The following is a 24,703-nucleotide window of genomic DNA, read 5'->3' on the forward strand; positions in this document are numbered from 1 at the left end:
TGAAATATGCAGGGATGAACCACGGGGGCATCCCCAAGCTTAGACTCTTCACTCTTCTTGATCATAGTATATCATCCTCCTCTCTTGACCCTTGAAAACTTCCTCCATACCAAACTCAAAACAAACTCATTAGAGGGTTAGTGCATAATTAAAAATTCACATGTTCAGAGGTGACACAATCATTCTTAACACTTCTGGACATTGCTCAAAGCTACTGGAAGGTAATGGAACAAAGGAATCCACCCAACACAGCGAAAGAAGCAATGCGAAATAAAAGGCAGAATCTGTCAAAACAGAACAGTCCGTAAAGACGAATTTTATTGAGGCACTAGACTTGTTCAGATGAAAATGCTCAAATTGAATGAAAGTTGCGTACATATCTGAGGATCACTCACGTAAATTGGCATAATTTTTTGAGTTACCTACAGAGAATTAGGCCCAGATTCGTGACAGCAAGAAATCTGTTTCTGTGCAGTAATCCAAATCTATTATCAACCTTACTATCAAAGACTTTACTTGGCACAACAATGCAACAAAATTAAGATAAGGAGTGGTTGCTACAGTAGTAACAACTTCCAAGACTCAAATATAAAACAAAAGTACTGTAGTAAAATAAACACATGGGTTATCTCCCAAGAAGTGCTTTCTTTATAGCCATTAAGATGGGCTCAGCGAGTTTTAATGATGCACTCGCAAGAAATAGTAGTTGAAGCAAAAGAGAGCATCAAGAGGCAAATTCAAAACACATTTAAGTCTAATATGCTTCCTATGCATAGGAATCTTGTAAATAAACAAGTTCATGAAGAGCAAAGTAACAAACATAGGAAGATAGAACAAGTGTAGCTTCAAAAATTTCAGCACATAGATAGGCATTTTAGTAACATGAAAATTTCTACAACCATATTTTCCTCTCTCATAATAACTTTCAGTAGAAACATGAGCAAACTCAACAATATAACTATCACATAAAGCATTCTTATCATGAGTCTCATGCATAAAATTATTACTACTCCCAACATAAGCATAATCAAATTTATTAGTAATAGTGGGAGAAAATTCAACAAAGTAGCTATCATTATTATTCTCATCATCAAATATAGGAGGCATATTGTAATCATAATCAAATTTATCCTCTATAACATGCGGTACTAAAAGACTACTATCATTATAATCATCATAAATAGGAGGCAAAGTATCATCAAAGTAAATTTTCTCCTCAATGCTTGGGGGACTAAAACTATCATGCTCATCAAAGCCAGCTTCCCCAAGCTTAGAATTTTCCATATCATTAGCAACAATGGTGTTCAAAGCGTTCATACTAATATGTTCCATAGTTTTTTAATTTTCGCATCAAACCATCCATGTCTTAAATCAGGAAATAGAATAAGAAGCTCATTGTTGTCCATTATGCCTAACTAGTGTAAACAAGAAACAAAAAGATGCAATTGCAGGATCTAAAGGAAATAGCTTCGAGCACACACACAACGGCGCCGAGAAAAGTACTTTACCCGGGACCGGAGTATGAGAGCCTTTTACCTTTCCTCCCCGGCAACGGCGCCGGAAAATAGCTTGATGTCTACGGGTGCTTCTATTCTTGTAGACGGTGTTGGGCCTCCAAGAGCGAGAGGTTTGTAGAACAGCAGCAAGTTTCCCTTAAGTGGATCACCCAAGGTTTATCGAACTCGGGGAGGAAGAGGTCAAAGATATCCCTCTCATGCAACCCCGCAACCACAAAGCAAGAAGTCTCTTGTGTCCCCAACACACCTAATAGGTGCACTAGTTCGGCGAAGAGATAGTGAAATACAAGTGGTATGAATGAATATGAGCGAGTAGTAACGGCGCCAGTAAAAGTGCTTGTCGGCGTGCGGTTGATGGTAGTAATATTGCAGAGCAGTATAAATGCAGTAAAACAAGTAAACAAACAGCGATAGCGATATTTAGGAACAAGGCCTAGGGATCATACTTTCACTAGTGGACACTCTCAACATTGATCACATAACAGAATAAATAGATAGATGCTAGACTCTACACCCTCTTGTTGGATGATGAACACCACTAACCGTGTAGGATTACACGAACCCTCAATGCCGGAGTTAACAAGCTCCACAATATTCAATGTTCATGTTTAAATAACCTTAGAGTGCATGACAGATCAAAATAACCAAACCAAGTACTAACATAGCATGCACACTCGTCACCTTCACACTACGAAAGGAGGAATAGATCACATCAATACCATCATAGCAATAGTTAACTTCATAATCTACGAGAGATCACAATCATAGCCTACGCCAAGTACTAACACGATGCACACACTGTCACCATTACACCGTGCAGGAGGAATAAACTACTTTAATAACATCACTAGAGTAGCACATAGATAAATTGTGATACAAAACACATTGCAATCATAAAAAGATATAAATAAGCACTTCACTACGCCATTCATAACAGTGAATAAGTATTATGTGAAATATAGCCTAAGAGACCCACACGGTGCACACACTGTCACCTTTACACACGTGGGACAAAGAGTCTCCGGAGATCACATAAGTAAAACCCACTTGACTAGCATAATGACATCTAGATTACAAGCATCATCATATGAATCTCAATCATGTAGGGCAGCTCATGAGATTATTGTATTGAAGCACATAGGAGAGAGATTAACCACATAGCTACCGGTACAGCCCCGAGCCTCGATGGAGAACTACTCCCTCCTCATGGGAGACAACGAGCGTTGATGGAGATGGCGGTGGTGTCGATGGAGGAGCCTTCCGGGGGCACTTCCCCGTCCCGGCGGCGTGCCGGAACAGAGACTCCTGTCCCCCAGATCTTGGCTTCGCGATGGCGGCGGCTCTGGAAGGTTTCTCGTACCGTGGTTTTTTCTTATCGTGTTTTAGGTCAGGGACCTTTATATAGGCAAAGAGGCGGAGTCGGGGAGGCGACGAGGCGACGACACGCTAGGGGGGCGCGGGCCACCCCCAGGCCGCGCCGGCCTACCATCTGGTGGGCTCGTGGCCCCCTCCGGCCTCTCTCGGGTGTTCCGGATGCTTCCGGGGATTCTAAGATGCCGGGCGTTGATTTCGTCCGATTCCGAGAATATTTCCTTACTAGGACTTCGAAACCAAAAACAGCAGAAAACAGAACCGGCCCTTCGGCATCTCGTCAATAGGTTAGTTCCGGAAAATGCATAAATACGACATATAATGTGTATAAAACATGTAGATATCATCAATAATGTGGCATGGAACATAAGAAATTATCGATACGTCGGAGACGTATCACCCTCCATCCGTGTGAAACCCGTCACCCGTCAGGAGAGGTATTGATATGTATAAATGAATTTCATAGCCCTTTCCATCAATTCAGACTTTTGGTTGCGTTGTCCTATATTTTTCAATACTATAATACATGAAACTTTAGTAAAGGGGCAAACACACCATAACTAATTATAACTATATCTAGTTTATCACAGTAGAACCAAATTAATATATCACAAGAAAATCACGGCAGTAAAACCTTGTCACTAGACGTAATGTTGGAGAATGATCGTAACCACAAAAATAATAACTTCATCAAATCACCGCAACTACAAATTCAAACCCATACAATAAATTCAAAGTTATACAACACATAGTGAAACACTTATAAAGAACTAGTACACTTACAAGAAGTAGAGAAATTTGTAAAAGATGATAAGACTTACGAGAAGTAGAGAAACTTGCGAATGGATGATAGATGAGAACGCACGGCGGATCCCCTTAAAATTAGATTGTCTTAGCCTGCATTTTCTTCAATTGAACCATGTGAATCTGTTTGGTAATCTGAAGAAAGATTGAACCATCATCCTCAGGGTAGAAAAGTATGGATGACTACTTTAATCAGCAACCCATGAATCATTGTCTTGAGTTGACAAATATTCACACACACCCATCTGGTAACACTAGAAGGGTGATCGTCTATCTTATCCCATGTTTGCAAGCGGAGGCGTTGTTGGTTGCGCATGCTAAAATACAAAGTGGCCAAGCCAACACCTCCATATCTGAACGGACGATATGAACACTGTGAACACCACCATGCCTCTCATTCTCAACGCCAACTAGCCTCTGAATAACCACATAACACCGAATTTCATTCCCCTCCCCCCAAAGCAACCAATGAATTGTGCTACCAACAAGTGTATTGGCATCATCTAGAACTACATAAGCCATGATGGCCCAACTGTTGTTTGGGCATCATTCCATTCACCGCCTTAGAAGACACTTGCGATGAAGAGACACTGATTTTCTTCCTAATAGGCGCTCACCAAGACAACTTTAATAGGGCTCCAGAGGCAATGGCCGTGCACATGGTCCGCCGCTCCATCATCACAGCTGCCCAGTAGATGTGCACAATCTTTTCATCAAAGAACTGCTGCAGCACCTTGATTTCTAAGATGCTCTGAGTGATGGGGTCCCAAACTGTGATCCGATGCTTACCCAACTGCTCAAATACTAAGACTCCATGGCGGTAGTCTTTGAGAACTTAGCAGTTGAAACGATGATCTTTGTGCCCGTTCCGCAAGAAGTGGATCTAGTTCAAAACCGCCCTGTCCACGATGGGTCTAAATCAAGGAAAAAATAGCGTGCTAAATGAAATATCGTGGTCCTTATCTAAGCGCTATGCAAGTTATAACGTGCTAATAGCACACTATTTTTCAAAACAGCGTTTCGCAAAAAAATAGGAAATTGATAGGTATAACATGTATATCAAGGATTTCATTAGCTAAAAATTTGTCCAGAGTAATACATACATAACTAATCAACTAGTTTTGACTGGATTATATCAACACTATTCCCTTCCTCCCATAGCCACAAAACATGCAGAAGACACTAAGAAGTACAGAGCTGAACAAACTAATAACTATAGAGCTAAATCATGGTGTCTACGGACTAAAGATACCACTACTGAACTACCCAAGTTTGAAGAGAATATGCAAGGATGAAATTAGATATGACTGTCATTTGCTGCGCAAGAGGTGGTGGCCTAGCGGCGAAGACCGGCGTGAGATTGAGCTCCTGATCGAGGCGTGCGTCCTCCTGTTGATTCTTCTCGAGACATGCCACGCAGACGCGGCTGGGCAGAGCTGGAGGAGAGTGGCGCTGGTGCTGTAGTCGCCACTGTTGCGTCGCGTGGGGAGTCAAAAATCGACGACTAGTTGGTTGCCGACCTGGGGTTGACTTGAGCTAGGTTGTAATCGGGGGCTCGTGGGCTGCCGCTATAACATTTCAACAAATAGCAAGCTTAGCGCCGCTAATAGTGAGATTAGCGCCATAGCGAGCAAATTATGCATAGCGTAGCATTCACCTTCTAAATACGCTATAGAGCCGCTCTAACGTCGAAATAGCATGCTATTTTTTCCATGGTCTAAATGCGATGGTTGATGCGTTAGCGGTAACGGAACTTATTTTCGGTCATGATGCTTCTCCAGCTCTTGCATATGATGGCAGCGTGCTGGGGCTAGGGTAGTTGCGGGGGCACATGGAGAAGGATCTCGGCGACGAGGTCCTCGCCTTCGAGCGGATTCTCCTTCCACGACAACAACGTCGAGGGTTAGCGGTGGTGTCTGCTATGGCTAGTGTCCTCCTCTTTGAGTGGAGTCGCTTGCAACGACGATGGCAAGGAGGATCGACGACAATGGCTCATACTTCTAGTTTCCTCGTTTTTGACATTACTAGGAAAATAGCTATAGGTAGGTGGCTTATCCGCGGCGGCGTGGCACATTGAAAAGGTGGTGCACCATGCAACACGAGTAGCAACTTACCCGTGGTGCACCGTAAAAAGTGGTGCACCATGGGTATTTTTGGGCCAGACTGGCAAGAAGTTGCCCCCTTACCCGTGGAGCATCCCATACTAGTGCACCACATGTATATTTAGTACCCATGGCACACCAAGAATCAGGTGTGCCACGGGTATGTGTGGGCAGATTTTGGCCCCCGACTCAAACCTCTTATTCCACCTTCGTAACCTCCGTTTGTCCCTCCATGCCTGTCACCATTCCCCACCATGGCTACCTCTGCCTACAAAGGGCCAGACCACCCCTCTCCCACACCAACGCCTGCGCCGGTCAACACCGGCCACTCACCTTGCCTTGCCGCCGCAAGCCCTAGATCCACAATCTTTCTGGGCAGTTCCACCCAACACCCTGTATCGCTGTCTCTCCGAGCGGGGCAGATCATGGGAGTGGAATGGAGATATATGTAGCAATGGTAGCATGGTGCCAACAACCTGGCCCGTGCCTGTTGCACTTGGTCCACCCCTTCGGGTCCTTGCTTCTCACGATTTAGTTCATTCCTGCAAAAAGCACATCCCGCTCATCCTCCAGATCGCCTCTCACAGCCGGAGATCCCTCAGAAGATCTCGGTGTCTCCTACGATGACTCGAATGAAATGCGATCCCCAACACCCAGCACAAACGAACCAAATGCAACAATCGCCGAACCGACAACTAAGGAAACGGGATCGCGGAGAGAACTCACCGAAGGAGAAATGTACACCCCCAATCAAGATGACTCGCATCGGGAGTCGGAGCAATCGAAAATCGATTGGTGTCGGGCGGGGCTCCTCTGGGAACTCCCCGACACGTTGTCCACATAATCGCCTCTAACCCTAACATTTCTCCCGAAGGCATCTTCGTTTGATAGTATATGCTGCAGCAGTACGTACTATGATCCATATACGTACAGGTGTGATGCTATGATAGCAATTAATTTGCGTGTACGGTAACCAGATTCCTTGCGTTTCTATCAAGGTGACAGTTAGCTCTTCTCTCTGGTAGTGCAAATACATATTCAGAAAGTAGTCATGTCACTGACAAATAAAAGCAAAACCCCATCCATAGCCGGATTGATAAACAAACAATTAATGTACTCTGGCAAATCTGCCACGGACAAACAAGCTTTTGTTGCATGCGCATTTGCTTTCATCCACGTCAGATCTGATAGCTCATCCGGATCAAGGTTAACCCCCCTTCAAATCGCCCCGGATAACTGGCCCACGATCTATCTAGCTAAGCCTGCAGCTGCAAGCCAGCATATTCAGTTTCGTACGCGCATCCATCCATCTATCTGCTCACGAGCACCAACACACGCAACCGATCCAGCCGCATGATTAACCCATCCATGGAGTCCGTGTTCCACCAGCGCATCATCACGTCGGCATCCAGCCGACCTGACCCCCGGCGGCTCCCACAGCTGCTCCGACGGCTTGAAAACGCCGGAATGCTGCGCAGTCGACGCCGGAGATTAGCTCCCCGTGGCCGTGTAGCTGCCCGTGCCACTGTACCCTAGTTACGTTTTTTCTTCAACCACCAAGTTCTACAAGCACACTGAATTCCTTCCACTCGGCGATAGCCGATAGGAACGTTGCGAGACAGACCTCGATGGACGACAAGAGGATTCATTCTTAATACTAGCTCCATGGGCGCGAGATTTGCAGATTTCGGGCGAAAACGACATACATGCAGAGGGCGGTAATTGAACGGCAGGCCTGCATGCTGCCAACGGGGTTTGCTTAAAGAACGGCGAGATTCCATTCCGTTTTCAGGCTTGATTTGCCGTCTTCTGCCTGACCGACCGATCTAGGTCCACCGTGTGGGCACACCAAAGCTGGCTGAGCTGGTGGTTGCCTAGGAATAATTGTCGCTTAGGTTTGTCACCCCGAATTTATTTTCCCAGGTTGCTTCTTCCGTGATCCCCCTCTACACTGTCCGGCGAACCCTACATTGCCACTGGCGACCCCTCAAGTTGGCCGTGTGGACCTCCGGTAGAGTGGTAGTACGTGCTGCTGGCTAGCTACTGACAGCGTTGCTTGCTAGATAAGCGTGAGGGGTTTGTGTAAGCGATCTGGGAGAGCAAACATATACTGAATATTGTACATTTGTACTAGAACTTTGGGCATGGATCAGTTTGACGAGGAGTCGTTCTTGGACGAGCTCATGTCGCTGCGGCGGCCGGAGCAGGCACCGGAGCCGTGGCAGGCGACGTACCCGGGCAGTAGCGCGATGATGAGCGACCTCATCTTCTACGGCGGCGACCAGGCCGCCTACGAGGCGAGAAACAACATGGACATCGGGCCGTTTCATGAGCCCATGGCGCCTCCACGCCCGCAAGATGAGTTCAGCTTCGACTACTTGAGCGAAGTGTGCGACCCGTACAGGAGTTTGGTCCCTGGGGTCGTCGACGCACCCGGCCAGGCGCTCGCTCACCCCTTCCACGACGCCATGCCGGACGACGAGATGCAGCTGTTTCATGCTGGTGGGTCCTCGTCGTCCCCCACGACGTTCATCTTCCGAGGAGGAGGCGTTGGGGAGATGAACGGCAACATCAGAGGCGCTCCCGGTGGCCACCCTAGGAGCAAGCTTAATGGCGGCGCTCCGTCGAAGAACCTGATGGCCGAGAGGCGGCGGCGGAAGCGGCTCAACGACCGCCTTTCCATGCTCCGCTCCATCGTGCCCAAGATTAGCAAGGTAACACATTACATTGTTCTACTTGCTCCTCTGACCAAATTGATTCCTATATAACGCATGTGCATGTGAATTATGCAGCATGAACCTAAGTTACCAACCTTTTAAAAAAATGTTAACATGTGTGGATTTTAATCAATGGAACTGCAGATGGACAGGACATCGATCCTTGGGGACACCATAGACTACGTGAGGGAGCTCACGGAGCGGATCAAAACCCTCGAGGAGGAGATCGGCGACATGCCAGGGGAACTGAACCTGCTGAACACAGCGCAGAATTTCTCCAGCGGGAACAACGAGGAGACGATGCCAATGAGGAATTCCACCAAGGTGCGACCGTGCGTGCGGCGCGTGTGCAGGAACAAATTGATCACACAGAAATGGCTACCTACTGATTCTTATCCATTGCTTGCAGTTTGACGTCGAGAAGCGACCGGGCGGCGGCATGAGAATCGAGATCTGCTGCGCGGCAAACCCTGGCGTGCTGCTCTCAACGGTGAGCGCACTGGAGGTGCTCGGGCTGGAGATAGAGCAGTGCGTCGTGAGCTGCTTCAGTGACTTCGGCATGCATGCCTCCTGCTCACAAGTAAGCGTTTAACCTTGTAATTTACTTTTTTCGATAAAGGGAATACATTATAATATTAAAAGATACCAATTACACCTTGGCTCTCCAACAACGCAACACCCTAATGGCAGTGCGGATGCACACAACAAAAAAAAGAGAAAAGAAAACTAAGAAAGGAAAGTTCCGCTCCAGCACTCCAGACCTAGCAACATCAATATAACCACCACCGTGACAACACCTGGAATACAGACTCTCTAAAAGCGACACCTCCAAGAAGAAAACGGTGCACCTGCGCTGTCATCGTCCGACCAAAGGATTTAGGTTTTCACCCTGAAGATAATCTCCGATCTAAAAACAATGCCTCCAACAAGATCATTGCCAGGCACAACCAGTTAAGGTCAGACCTTGGATTTTCACCCTGAAAGGTAGGACTCTGAACTTCACCTGTGCTGCTGCCCCCACTTGCATACCATTGCTGCGGAGCCCGGAACGCGAAACAAGTCCCTCAACATCGCGGAGACTTGAACCTCCTTTAGCAAGTCCACCAATCCGGCCTTCATGATATTCCTTTTTCTGACTTCACCATGGCCCAAAAAGTCACTTGATATCAACACATTATAGAGCTTCGCACCGCTCCTTCCGAAACCAAATGGTCGGAATAAAAACATGGGTGCGCGTGACCGAATACCACACGATCCAACAAACTCCAGGCAAAAGATGCACTGTTCCATTCGCTAGCGGAGCTTCTCGAAACTCATCTCTCCAACCAGATCAAGGCAAACTGACTGCTGTTAGGTCTTCATCTTCGCTTGCAAGAAACCCGAGGACCGCCACCAAAACAAACCAAGATCAGAAAACCCCACGCCGCCAGTCACTCCTGCCGGATCACCAGGGAAGAAGACGGTGACGCGGATCATGCGTACCCCCGCCGAACCGCCACCGGGGGTGAAGGCCGCCACTGCTCCACCCACTCCTCCATGGCTACCGGCGAAGTGCATCAGGCCCCGTCCAAGCAGCCGTGCCGCCCTGCATCCTCCACCGGCGCCTCATCACCTCCCATGATGCGCCGCCGCGGAAGCCCTCTCCACCCCATCGTCGTTCGATGGAAGGGGCGCCGCCACCGCCACCGGAGCCGGCAGCAGCGGTGGCTTGAGTGGCGGCTGCTAGGGTTTGGGGAGGAATTCTCTGCCGCCACCCGGGAGGGGGCATGATAGGAGGTAGGGTTTGAGGACCTTGTAATTTACTACATCTGAAGCACTCCTCAAGACTTTGGGCATGGCTACCAAGCATCAATATGTAGAGCTAAAATTTCGGTTGATTTTTTGGTTGAATCTATGTTCTGTGTGCTAAGAATACTCATAGTGGGAGTAACATAGGTAGTAACATCACACACTTCAAAGGATTTTGGTGACATAGTATGACAATAAATGAATCAAAAGAGTGGGGTGGTAACTAGCTATGTTACCATAACATCACACTTCTCAAGACAAAATGAGTCTACAATCTAATAAATATAACATGCATGATACCACATATATGTAACTACCCACTATGAAGGTAGTAACGTAGAGTAGTGACTACTCATAGTGGGAGTAACATAGGTAGTAACATCACACACTTCAAAGCATTTTGGTGACATGGCATGACAATAAATGAAGAAAGAGAGCAAGGTGGTAACTAGCTATGTTACCTTAAGAGCATCTCCAGTCGCGTCCCCCAAAGGGATTTGGGGCGCGCCGGACAAAAAACGTTCCCAGCAGCGTCCCGCAAAGCCGCCTTTTGTCCGGCGCGCCCCGATACGGTGTCCGGCGCCCCGAGCCCGTCCCCGCCCCACAGGGGACCCACTGGGGACGCCGAACGCACCGAAAAGCGAGGCGGGGAGTGGCGGGGCCGACCCGTCAGCGGCACATAGAATTTTAACCTAACCGTCGCCTACCTCGCGATGGAAGTTATTGGCGCGCAGCAACAGTGCAGTTCCCGCAGAGGCGCAGCGAAGCGTCTCGTCGCCGCCTAGCTCTGCGTGCCGGTGTTAATGAGCGCCACCACTCCCCCGCCTCCCTCCGGCCTATAAAAAAGGTAGGCCGCCTCTCATCGTCCCTCTCACACACAAACCCTAGCGCCTCTCTCCCCAACCCTAGCCGCCACCATCTGAAGAGTCGACGCCATGGCTGGGTAGAGGCGGAGGCCGACCTCGCAGCCGTGGTCGTGGTCGTGGCCGCGGTAGAGCTGCACGCTCGCCGTCGCCCGCGACGCCGTCGTCGTCCTCATCGTCGGACAGGCAGGACGAGGAGGGGCCCATGCTGTTCGAGTTCATCGTCGTCCTCAAGGGTGACCCACACGGCATGCAGAGGCTGCCGGACGACTTCGCCAACTTCGTCGCCGACGACGAGCGCCCGGGCTCGCCGCATTTGCGGGAGGATGGCTGCAATAGCTTCCGGTGGATCGTCGACGTGATCTACGATGCACGCGGCAAGATGTACCTCCACATCGGCTGGGAGAAGTTCCTGCGCTACCACCATCTTGAAGTCGGCTTCATGCTCGCGTTCTCCTACTTTGGCGACAGGGACGTGAGCGTCAAGGTGTTCGACGAGACGCTTGCCGCCAGAACTACCACGTCGACAACGCCGAGGAGGACGACGACTGAAGAGTGTTGTTTCTTCGCAGCGAAAAAATGCACGAAGGTTTCTGGATGTTCTTCCTCGGAAGAACCAACAGGGGCACCCTCACCAGCTGGATTTTCCAGTTTTGGTGACCGGGTGTGCCCTCGAGTGTTCTTTCTTGGTAGCAAACAGACGAAACCTTCGATGCCCGGTCTAGTTAGGTTTAGTTTTTTTTGCAATCTTTTATATTTGTGTCAGCCATGGTTCAAACTATGTATTAGTTTGTGGAAAACCATGTTCCAAACTATATCATCATGTAAACCACGTTCCCAATTATGTATTAGTTTATGAAATATTTCTTCTCTTCATTGAAATAAAAATGCAAGAAAAAACAAAAAAAAGAATATTTTAATGTTTGGGGACGGCGTTTAGGGGACGCGGCTGGGGAGCGACGTCCCCCCAAACGCGGCACGAACAAAACACGTCCCCCAAACGCTCGATCCGGCACGCTTTGAGGGACGGTTTGGGGGATGCGACTGGAGATGCTCTAACATCACACTTCTCGAGAAAAAATGAGTCTACAATCTAATAAATATAACATGCATGATACCATATATATATAACTACCCACTATAAAGGTAGTAATATAGAGTAGTAACATGCCGAAACGGACTTATGGCTCTCGGGTGCAACGCACCCCCATAAACCAAAAAATTATAATAATTTAAAAAAGTCAAAAAAAAAATTGAATCTTCCTGGAAATAAAAGATGATCAAGTTTGTATTCGTAAAAAAAATGTTTGGACACGAAATGATTTCCATGGACTCCAGGGCAAAAAAGACAAAATTATGACAAAAATAAAGTGAATAGTACCTGTTCATGGGTCATTTCGAGTTTATTTTTTTTACCCAGGATATAATAAAAGTAATTTCCTAGAAAAATATTTTGTTTCAGGTACAATACCTGATCATCTTTGATTTCCAAAAAAAATTAAATTTTTTAAAACTTTTTTTAATTTTTCCAAGTATGGGGGTGCGTTGCACCCGAGAGCTCCTTTGTATTTCCCAGTAACATGCACCATATTACTACTCTATATTACTCCCTGCTATGACTAGTCAGTGAAATTAGATTGTCAATGCGTGGTGTGGTGTGTAGGAAGAAGGGAAGGGGCAAGCAATAAGGACCGACGAGATCAAGCAGGCATTGTACAGGAGTGCGGGCTATGGAGGTAGGTGCCTCTAAGCTGGATAGAGATCGACCCGTCAGTTCATGAAGCATGCAAAACAATCTGTCTTTGCACATTCTATTTGCATGTAGTATGAGTGAATTAATGTAGTGTGTATGAATTTCTTAGTAGTATTCTAAGTTAAGCCGTTGTGTAACCGGATTGTAATCGTTTGGCGTGTATCTCTGTATGTGTGGTGCATGTATATTGTATAGGAGCTTATTTTAGATAAAGATGTATGGGGGGATGAGTACTCGATTTGGGCGTTGGGCGACATGAAAAGATACCATGTGTGTTGTTGTATTTGGTTGGATACTGTTACAGCTTCTTGTTTCTTCTGTAAGTTTAGCTGTTTCCTGACAAGAATGGCTCGTAAGATTTTGTCCTAGGGTATCACATGCATGGGCATATTGTATGAGCAAGCCCCGAAGAGTAACTGTCATACTGTACATTCTATTCGGATGGGGAAACAGGCTTGTTGAATGGTACGGTCCACGAAAGAACATTAAGGCAACACATGTACATAATTAAGGTATGAAATGAGTATTTCATGGGTATATAAGGTATGAAATCAGTATTTCATGGTCTTGTCTGAAATAATACAGATGTAGACAAGCATTCATGAGTGTGAGGAATATCGGCACCTATATTGATAGGTACCACAGGGAGTTGATTGAATTGGCCACAAAATAGATATGACTGAAATTGTGTTTCATCTGTCTTTAATTTGTTTTTTTAATTTCATGTCAAACATTCCAAGTATAATAATAAAGTTTACTGGAACTTCTGCGTTTAGGTATATTTCATAGGACATGTTGTAATTTTGTTCTAATAGTTGCATATATTCTACTCTAGCACAATTTTAGGCCCCTGATCACCTAACGTAATAATAACAGAAGTGCGATAGGACTAATGATTAAGCAAAAGAGTGAATTTCACCGTTTACCTCAGAATTGTGTATTTGTGGAACATATTATTTATTTTGGTGAAAAATATAATGAGAACCCCCATTTTTATTTATAAAATATGGAACATGGCTTCACCTGGTTTTATCATTATGCATGCTTCATTAGATAAGACCGATATATTGGTTCCATGCGGTGCTAGAATATAAGTAAATATCTGAGCATGTGTCCAACCTTCACTCCACCCTTTGTTACATTCCTTGTTGTTTTCCTGATAATTTCGAGACCCAGTCATCATCGCACACCTTGCGCAGACGACATGATTCACAGAAGGGTTTAAATTTCCTAAAATAATTTAGACAGATCTTTACTAGAGATGACATTTAGAGTTACAAATGCATAGCCAGAGGGTAATAAGTGAAACCGCTCTAATTAAAAACAATATAATAACAAAACTAAGAATAACTTCAATGATGTATGGAGTCACCAACTCTGTTTTTTTCTTATACTTCCTCCATTTCATATTAGTTGTTGCTGATTTAGTACAAAGTTGCATCAAATTAGCGGCAACTAATATGGAACAAAAGGAGTATTCCATAAACACCTAGCAAAGTTTTGCTAAACTAATGCATGAAAATAAGCCATGGTTATTTTCATAAATGGGTGGAAACGAAAAAGTATTATATGGTGAGTCATTACAGGTTCTAAAAAATAGATTGAACAAGTGCCCGTCTTTGATATGCTTTTGGAACAATCGACAATGGAAGTATGGTGTGGTACAGGCAGCTTGAGTAAAGTAGTGTCTTCCGATAGAACCAAACACATATTATTTAGATGAAAGGTATTTTAGTATTTGTTGTGGGAATAAAAGATCCTACCATGGTTCTTACTAAATTCTACATGGTAAACAAGCGGCCAATTGACAAACCAAGACAATTAAAGAAAGGTAGAGCAGAAAATCATGGTTGAAAGGTCAATGCATTAAGGGACAGAAGAAAAAGTCAATAAATGAAGGGCCAAGTAAATAAGCTCATTATGTGCAGGGGTATGTGGTCGGTCCACCATGGACTATGCACTACTTTTTCTCCCTAGTACACCATGGGCTAGTGGATCAAAGATTAGCTCCCCTAATCCTCTCACCTATTAGACTAGCCACAATGGGAGTATCATAAGTAGTATCATGCATGCCATGTTGGCAAAAATCTTATGTGGCACACCAATTAATGAGGTGAGAGATGAGAGTGGTATCATAATATGATACCGTATCATAGCACGTAAAACTAGAAAACTTAATGGCAAACATATCATGTACACACATTTGCATTGAGATTCTACAAAACATTAAATATGATGATACTATGATACTATCTTATGATACTATGCATTGTGGGGTTAGTATCATAAACTAGTATCATGTGCATGATACTAGTGTATGATACTTCCTATTGTGACTAGTCTTAAAGGGTAGACTTAGTCATTTTTAATGACCCCTAGGCTATAGAAGTCTGTCCATAGCATGAGTGGACCTTGATGACTACAAGTGCACATGTATATTGTAGCTAATTTTAAAAGTAAGAGTATCGTATCACTGAGAGCTCTTTGGTTAAGGTCTTTGTGCCCCTTGTTACTATCCATCAAAGGATACTTATAAGCTGCCCTTGATTCCAAGTAAGGGTATTTAAAGAGAGTTGTTGTGTTGTAAAGTAATGACCGAAAAGTAAAGTAAACACATGACTAGGTCATGAGGATTGAATCACACAAGAATGAGTTGAATAAGCCTTGTCGGCAACGAGATCGAACTAGGTATTATGATATCAATGATCACATCTCGGACAAGTCTAGCATCGAAGTAACAAAGGGAATATGACTCGACATTTGCCGGTTCAACGACTTTATATTCGTAGAATGCATGGGGGTCCGTATGGTTCTCCAGAACCCCCTGGTGATCATTGATCGAAGAGATGTCTCGATCATGTCTGTGTCGTTCTCGAACCGTAGGAAAAAACAATTAAGGGTTTAACGGAAATTAATATTGTTATGATTCATTGGAAACACCAGAGAATAGAGAAGAGAGAACTAGAAAGATTTCCGGCAGAATCCGAAGGATGTTCGGAATGGTTTGAGAGGTGTCTCGGATCATTGAGAATTAAATAATATATATTATGTATTAATTAAGTTAATTAATATTAAATATAGATTTATTTAATTAAAAGGGTGCATACCACCTTAAATGGCCCTCCCAAAGGGGAGCCCATTAAGGGGCCGGCCGCCCCCGACATGGGCTTTGAGGTGGGGGCGCATGTGCCCTTAGCGGCCGAGCCAGCCACCCTCCCCATGGCCCAGCCGGCCACCCATTAGGGTTTGGGGCGCGCCACAACCCCCTCCCCTCCCCCTATATAAGTTGGATTCATTGGGAGGAGGAGAGCACACAATTCCCTCCCATGAAAAAAGGAGAGCCTCTTTGGGCGCCTCCTCCCCTCTCTTTCTAGTTCTTTCTTCCGCACCTTAGGGCATCTCCAGCGGCGCGACGCAAACGGTCGCTGAGCGACCGTTTTCGTCCTCCGTGACTGGAAATGCATCTGGCACCACCTCCAGCGGGGCGACGCAAAGTGATCGGGCCGTCCGCGGAGACGCAAACCTGGCCCAAATATGCGCCAGGTTTGCGTCTCCGCGGACACTCCACGGTCGCGGAAACTGTCCGTGTTGGGTGCATCCGGGCCCGGTCAGCAGTGAGTAGGTAAGCAAAATATTTTTTCATTACTATTGATTGGCCAAAAGGACCATCTTTAAAGAGATGGTTAGTCCAGTTAAACTAAAACTACAACGGCCGTACCTACTCGCCGTCGCGCGGCCTACACCGTCCTCGGTTACTCGCAGTCGCGTGGCCTACTACTGTCCGCCGGAAGGGCCGACGCCGTCACCGAAGCGGGAGCGCTTCGCGCACTCCGCGCGCCGCGCACGCCGGCGAACGGACATCTCGTCCTCCCGCGCGCGCGAAACGCCGGCGAAACTTGCCAAGGTATTGGGCACACGCGGGAACGATCGTCGTCGCGCGGGAACAGTTAATCGTCGGCGGCAGTCCTCGATGGGACGTAAAACGCCATTAGCGAGCTTGACGCTGTCCCTGGTTAAAAAATGCGTCCGCACCGCTGGAGGTACCCCAGACGCAAACGGTTGTCCTGGGCCACATCGCGTCCGCGGACCGACGCAAACGGACATTTCGGATGTCCGAAATGCGTCGGCCCGCTGGAGATGCCCTTAGTTGAATTTTAGGTCGGGAGCGTCGTTGAGCATCGTATGTGTGTGAAACTACAAGGTGCTGCACTTGCGTCACTTAACGTCGTACGAGAGAACTTCAATATGACCCCGAAGTCGGCGACGAGTACGACTACATCAACCACGTTCTAGCGGAATTGTTTTGTCCTTGTGTGAATGAGATGCATGCTTCATTTCTTGGTGTTCGATATGGTATATACGAGGTTTAACTTGGGGAAGATTGTGTAGCTGTATTATGTACATCATGTCCCTTTAATAAAAATATCGCCTAAGTGGGACTTGTTTTCTCAAAGGTGGTTTTAAGTTGGTGTTTAATTAGACACCAATAGAGTTGTAATGCCTAAGTATGTTTTTTTTTCAACATTCTCCCATCTTCTAGTGTTCAATCACTTGGTGCACGAAGGTTTCGCCACTAGTAGACAACACGCCTTTTATTCCGGGTGGTTAGGGGCTTTTGTCGCGGGCGGCCAGCCGCGACAACAGAGGCGCGACAAAAGGTCCACCTTTTGTCGCGGGTCGCTTACGACCCGCGACATAAGGTCCACCACGTGGCAGCTGCGCGGCGCGCACGGCACAGGCCCTTTTGTCGCGGGCGGTGTTACCACCCGCGACAAAAGGCCCTATACGTGGCGCACGCACAACGCTGTTGCTTTAGGGTTTGAGGGGTGCAGCACCCCTCCCCCCCGCCACCGAGCGCCTGTTATATCATTTTTTTCGTTCGAAAATAAAAGTTGCATATATTTGTACGCTACTAGAAATTGTACACGTTCATTCAATATATATATATATATATATATAGATCGATCAAACAAATGTTGGAAGCAAAAGTCGATTCCTCTTTACATGTAGCCCTTACATATATATATATACATTTAGCTCACGATCGACAAGCGGTACTAACGACCGTCTATTTGGAGGGAGAGCATCTATTTGGATTAAACAAGCCTTTGTTGTTTAGTACTTCTCTAACCAAAAGTCCCGCCAGTTCCTCCGCAATTCCTAGTAGGTGTTCCTTTGGTTGGAGTCTGTCCCGCATGTATTCGACCTATATACGAAAATGAGATGAGTATGACTATATCAATCTTGATAACGAAATATTGACGATAATAAATAAAGTTGTGAGTGTTATTGCTTACGTTGAATTTATTGTTGTTCTGCTCTCTCGCTGGTTAACATGCGAATGGACTCGCAAACGTAGTATCCGCATAGATTCGTCCCTTGTGGCTGCTGAGGGCACGGTACAGGAGTAAATGTTAGCTTCTCCGCCTGGTACTCTGCTTATGATGGTTCTTGAAAGCTGTCCAAGCCCTGCCAAGCAAAAGAATGATTGAATGAGTGGATAATTAATTGATATCTCACAAAAGATATAACGCGGCGATGAAGGAAATTACACTTGGAGCAACTTCTCGCAAGTCGCGGAACCCGTCCACGCCTCTACTCAGTGGGTCTCTTACTTCAACTATTCCCTTATCAACTTTAATGTCCAAAGAGTATCCAAGTGGAAGCTGCACATGATGTTATGTATATACGTCAGGAATTACACTTAACATCGAGTAAGAAAAATCATTAATTGGATGTGCATAAAAGATCATTAAGACTCTCACTCGTAGTTGTAAGGAAACAATATTGAATCACAGAAATATTGCTCCCCCAAAAACCTGAGTAGGTTTCCCCCCGTTTCTTCTTTGCTATACTTTACCGTTTGAACATTTACTTTATCTGGGTCAACAAACCCAATATTGATAATATTGTGACTTTTGCAGTCACTGATCTTCAGTCTGCATAAGAGAACACATAAGAAATAATGAGTATATGCAATGAAAACGAATATGAACTGAATGAAAATGAACTTATATGTAGTTAACAACTTACAAGCAATAGCAACTCATGAGAGATTTGTCGAGGGCATCTAAATTGAATAACTGCGCGAGTTCATTTATCTCAATATGGATCTCCTCCTTTCGGTAGTAATATTCATGTGGTATATGCGCCACGATGAACCTTATGTTCTCCTTGCATGCATCAAGGTACCACTGATGCAAATTCCGCATATGTGTTGGCAGTTTATGCAGCTGCTCTTTGCTGACCAAGTCGGCCCCGTAGACAAATTGAGGAACCATATCAGCAAGTGGGAACTATATCTACCGCAGACATCAATTCCTCCACGGTAACGTCACATGCAGCCGCTAGCTTTGCAGCTTCTTCCATATCGAAACCACCCTGTTGCTGGTACAACTTGGGAACATTAAACACTTTGAGTGCTGGGATCGATTGTTTGGGCTGAGCACCGAGGAGAAACTTCCTTTCTCTTTTTGCCTTTTGTCGTTGGCTTGGCCTTGAGGGGTGCACTTGTTGCAGTTGACTTGTTCTCAGCTGCACTTTTGCTAGCTGATGATTTGCTCGTGCCAGCAATGTCCTTCTCCTTAGCCTTTTCAGCCTTCTTTTGGTCAATTACCTTCGCAAGAGCGCGTGTATAGTCATCCTTCTTCTCGTGTAAGTCATACTGCGATGGTGTGTTCAGAAAACTAGTAGCATATGCTATTTGCTTCTCGATGTATGGCTCTGGCGCTGGAGGTTTTGGCTTATGGAAATGATCATAGTTGTGTTTCGCAACAGCGGCCGCATTTTCCTCGACAGTAAGATCCCAAGGACGGGGGGGAGGAACCTTTGGTACTTTTGGGAGGGGCGACCTCTTGCGGACAAGACTCTTGAAACGCTTCCGGATGGGTGCATTCCGAGTCTTTTTGGGCGGAGGCGGCGGCGCTGGAGATGGAGATGGACTACCGATGTCGTGGTCGATGTCGTACCCATGGGGTGATGGTGGCGACATGTGATCGGTAGGGAGGAGGTGATGGTGGCCTCGCGATCATCCGGAGGAGGTGATGGTGACCTGCCGGACGACCGGTAGGGGCTACCCAGCTCGGCAGCTTGATGTTCTTCTTTTCCCAGAGAATGATTTCTCCCAAAGCACCTCTCTCGAGTGTAAGCCCCCCATCACCTCCAGTGGATATCAAGATCCAATGTCTCCCACGACGGGACAACCGAATCCACCCCGACACGAGCATAGCCAGCTGGAATCGGATTGCCATGCCATGTTGCCGGCTCACCTTCAGGTCCAAATGCCGGTAAGACATAGCCGACCGCCACCTTAACGTAAACCTTCCCGAACACCTCATGGAGATCACAAGGTGTTTGCTCCTTGATTCCATCCAAGGGGTCGCCAGGACCGGCATCTATCATCATCCGTGTAGAAGGGGCCTCCGAGTCGGCCACACTGCTGTCTCGTCGTTGAGATATGTCAGCGGTATTATCTGGCGGGCGCTGTCCTTTTAGTTCATTTATCTCCCGCCGCTCGCTCGCCGAAGCTCCCGCCGCTGCCGGTCAAGTCGGCGTTGGAACTCGGCCATCTGGTCATTCCGCACCTCCAGCCTGGCGTTGTTTAGCTCTCGCTCGGCTTCTATAAGTCTCCGCGTCGGCCGGAAACCCAAGCGACCACGGAACACTAGGGCCGAAGCCTCTTGTTCGTCCCTCCTTCTCAGGATTACCGAGGACAAGCGTCAGCAAGTCTTTCTCTCTATCGGGAGCAAACATTAGTTTTCCCGCCTTTAATTCTCGTCGTCACTTTAATCCATTCTTCCCTGGGTACCCTAACCCTGTCGTCACTTTCAACAATGTTCCCTGTCTTCATATCATACTCACAGCCATGCGCGAGGAACCAATTCCGAGCCCTAGTGTCCCATCCTTCTCGCTCCGGTTCCGAGTGATCCCATTCAGCTTCATCTCAGCCTCTTGTGCATCCCACTTAGGCATGGCTACTTCGTAGCCCCCTCGCCCCGTATGATGGTGATATTTCTTTTCGCTTGCATTCTTCTTGTTTTTCTTTGACAGATTCACAGCCTCCTCTGATTCTTTGTACTTCACAAAATCTTCCCAGTTATGCTCCTGCTTCGCTAGATAGTTTTCGAATACTGGAGGCTTCTTCTCGGCCTTATAAGCTTTCCATAACCGGTTCTTGTACGCTCGGAAAAGTTCCCCCATCTTCTTAAGAGCCCACTTCTTCACTAGCGCCCTCTGCTTGGCATTCTCGCAGTCCGATCCCAAATTTGGCAAAGTGAAATGTGACATGAGGTCGTCAAAAAGTGTGTTCTTGTACCTATCGGCAACATGATCTTCTCGACACATTCTTGGTCTTGTTCCATTCTCTAACAAGTGATCGGGATATGATCTCTAACCACAACTCCGCACCGATTCTTAAATGTCACTCGACACTCGCGGGTGCCACAAAGTTGGCCTTCCGGTGATATAGCTTCAATGTTGAAGTGGTCTTTTTGCCCAGCTCTCTTTGCCGGGCCTCGTTTGTCCAACTTATCTTCGGAGGCCTAAGAGAATAAAAATCAGTTAATTTATATACATAAGTACATATAGAATTCCATTAATGCCTCAACTGATCGTATACCTCGTCATTACCGGAGCCGTCGGCTTCTCCATCACCGGAGCCGCCGGCTTCTCCATGATCACCGGAGCCGTCGGCTTCTCCATGATCACCGGAGCCGTCGGCATCTCCATGATCACCGGAGCCGCCGGCTTCTCCATCACCATCGCGGATTAAGTCCGCGAAAATGTCTTCCTGTTCCAAGTCCCGTTCGAATGGATCCATTGTTTCTGCAAAAAATTAAATCGATAAGTACATGTTCTAACCCAAACCAAACCCTAACCCTAGCTAACCAAAAACTAACCTAACCCTAGAGGGAGAGAAGAGGGGAGTTGCGGCGTCGGTGGTTTCGCGAGAGGAGAGAGAGAGGTGTTTGCGAGAGGGAGAGGGCTGGTGTCGGCGTCGGTTGTTCGCGAGAGGGAGAGAAGAGGGGAGTTGCGGCGTCGATGGTTTTCGCGAGAGGGAGAGAAGAGAGGGAGTTGCGGCGTCGGTGATTTTCGCGAGAGGGAGAGAGATGTGTTGGCGAGAGGGATAGGGCGCGCCGGTGTCGGCGTCGGTTGTTCGCGAGAAGGGAGAGAAGAGGGGAGTTGCGGCGTCGATGGTTTTCGCGAGAGGGTGAGAAAAGAGGGAGTTGCGGCATCGGTGTCGGCGTCGGTACTATACTAACTATATACTAACTATATATATACAACATAACTAGCTATACTAATTAACTATATACAAGAAAACTATATACAAGATAAAATATACATACTAAAATACTTACAAAAAGATTTAAACTAACTAATTACAAAACCTAAAATAATCTAACTAATTAACCCACTAAATACTTACTAAATACTTACTAAATACTAAAATAAACTAACTAATTACATAAACTTACTAAATACTAAAATAAACTAACTAATAATTAACTCAAAAATAAAAAAAATTAAAAAAGGGCCGGGGGCGCCGGCTGACGGCGGCGCGCGGTTGGTGGTCTACCTGCGCGCGCAGCGGGCGGAGGGGGCGCGGCGGCGGGGGCGGCGCCGGGGGTCGGCACGGCGGGGGCCGCGCGCGGCAGGCCACGCGGCGGCGGCGCGCGCGGCACAGAGAGCCGGCGCGGACGGGCGCGGCGGCTCGGACGGGCGCGGCGGGGCGGAGAGGGCGCGGAGAGGGCGCCGGAGGAGCTCGAGGCGGCGACGGCGGGCGGCGGTGAAATCGGGCAGCCTGGCGGCGCAAAAACCGCTAAGGATGGCCTCCGGGAGTCGCGGGTGGGGCTCCGCCCGCGGCGGTAGGTATTTATACCTAGGACCTTTTGTCGCGGGTGGTGGCACGACCCGTGATAAAAGGCCCCCCTTTTATCACGGGTCGTGCCACCACCCGCGACAAAAGGGGGGGCCTTTTATCGCGGGCCGTGGCTCGACCCGCGACAAAAGGGGCTAGGAGGGGGAGATGGCTGATCCGTGGCACAGCCCATCCAACGGCTCTGGCCGTTTGAATCCAACGGCCTAGAGCCGTTGGATGGGTTGTGCCACGGATCAGCCATCTCCCCTCTTCACCCCTTTTATTTTTTCTATTTTAACTTAATAAAACTATTATTTCAATAACTTTTGAATGGTAACTCAAATACAAAAGTTTTATATATGAAAATTGATCAGAAAAATCCAATGAACATGAATATGACATGCATATAACTATTTGCATCTCGCATCATATCAAACGTTTCACCGCTTCCACGTGCCTCGCCCCGCCGACGCCGGCGTGCGACGTGTAGCCACCGCTACCACGTGCCTCGCCCCGCCGACGCCGGCGTGCGACGTGTAGCCACCGCTTACACGTGCCATGCCCCGCGTGCGCTATATAGAGCGACGAGTGCGGGCGCAACCACACGTCGCCACCGCCTCCGCTCATTCATCTCCGAGATGCCTCCACGTCATCGAGGGGCGTCCGGTTTCCGTGGCGTTCGAGTGCATCCGAGCGGTAGGTTCACCGCCGAGATACGCGCCGGTGGCTTCCGCCTCACCCTCGGCACGTACAACACGCCGGAGGAGGCGGCGCGCGCTTACGACGCGGCGGCGTGGCGCTTTCGGCGGCCAGGGCACGACATGAACTTCCCGGATGTTGAATCGCTAGAGGAGGCGGAGTTCCTCGCACCACCGCCGTGCCTCGTCACCGACGAGGACCGTCGCCGGCATCGCCAGGTGCAGCGCAGGATCGCCATCGCCGAGCGCGACGAGCAGTTGATGCGCCAGTGGAGGGCGCGGTCCCCCGACGCGTTCTTTGCTAACCTTAGGGCACAACGAAGGTCCAACAGGCGCCACCGTCGGGCCGTCGCCTCCTTCGAGCTCGAGAACCCGAATACAACTTGGACCGAAAACGACCCTCGGTGGGATGACCTTTGGACGGAGACAACCTCCGACGACGAGTAGAGACTAGACTAGTAATTTATCTATTTTATTGTAATTTCAATAAAGTCGTTGTCGGTTCTATTAGTTTAAATTTACTTAGTTTATAAAGTCATTGTCGGTTGTTTTTGTTCAATAAAGTGGTTGACACGAAATTTATTACGATTGAACTGAAATTAAAGTACAGAGCTCAACTGAAAAATAAGATACATGGCCAGATTCGAATGTTGGAGCCATTCAATCATAGTCGTGCCTAGTCCTATAATATTCGCCACTCGTAGTCATCATAGTCGCCGACGTCATCGTCGCTAGCATCGGGGTCGCGGTTGTCGAACCTCGGCGGATGACCACGCGTGGGCTGGGATTGAGGGTAGCGCAGGCGGGGGCCACGATAGGCCATGACGCTCTGGAGAGTCCGGCCCCGCCACCACATCCGACGGCCGGCCTCGTTGAAGTTCGAAGGAGGCGGGCCGTCCTCCTCGTACCTGGCAACCGCCCTCTCACGCCGATTGATGAAGAAGCTGTCCCAAGTCGGGCTGTAGTCGGGATGCCACTGGGGATTCCTCCGCTGCTCGGGCGTGAGCTCGAAATAGTAGTGGTTTGTGATGGCCATCTCGCGTGGCACACCTACGGGGATAGGAGGGACCGGTACGCCTCCGACGCTCAGCAACCAGCCGGTCGGGACGCGGTAGCCGGGCGGGCAGGGGTAGTTCGAGGCGCAAAGCGCCTCCGCCTCCCGGGGTGTTAGACATACGATGGAAGCCATGGGAGAGAGTGATGAGGTTTGCAGATATGAGTCCAAGGACTA

General features: G+C 47.6%; 1 protein-coding gene across 1 annotated transcript; it reads left to right on the plus strand.

Annotated features, from left to right (window-relative positions):
* The first annotated feature begins 7,819 nt into the window (after positions 1 to 7,819).
* On the plus strand, positions 7,820 to 13,198 carry LOC124695333 (transcription factor BHLH3-like). Its single transcript, XM_047228188.1, has 4 exons — positions 7,820 to 8,508; positions 8,656 to 8,835; positions 8,921 to 9,091; positions 12,826 to 13,198. The coding sequence occupies exons 1-4, from the start codon at positions 7,939 to 7,941 to the stop codon at positions 12,910 to 12,912; spliced, it is 1,008 nt and encodes a 335-aa protein (XP_047084144.1). The 5' UTR covers positions 7,820 to 7,938; the 3' UTR covers positions 12,913 to 13,198.
* The last annotated feature ends 11,505 nt before the right edge of the window (positions 13,199 to 24,703 follow it).

The sequence above is a fragment of the Lolium rigidum genome, chromosome 3, assembly GCF_022539505.1.
Source record: "Lolium rigidum isolate FL_2022 chromosome 3, APGP_CSIRO_Lrig_0.1, whole genome shotgun sequence".
In the NCBI taxonomy this organism is placed as follows: Eukaryota; Viridiplantae; Streptophyta; class Magnoliopsida; order Poales; family Poaceae; genus Lolium; species Lolium rigidum.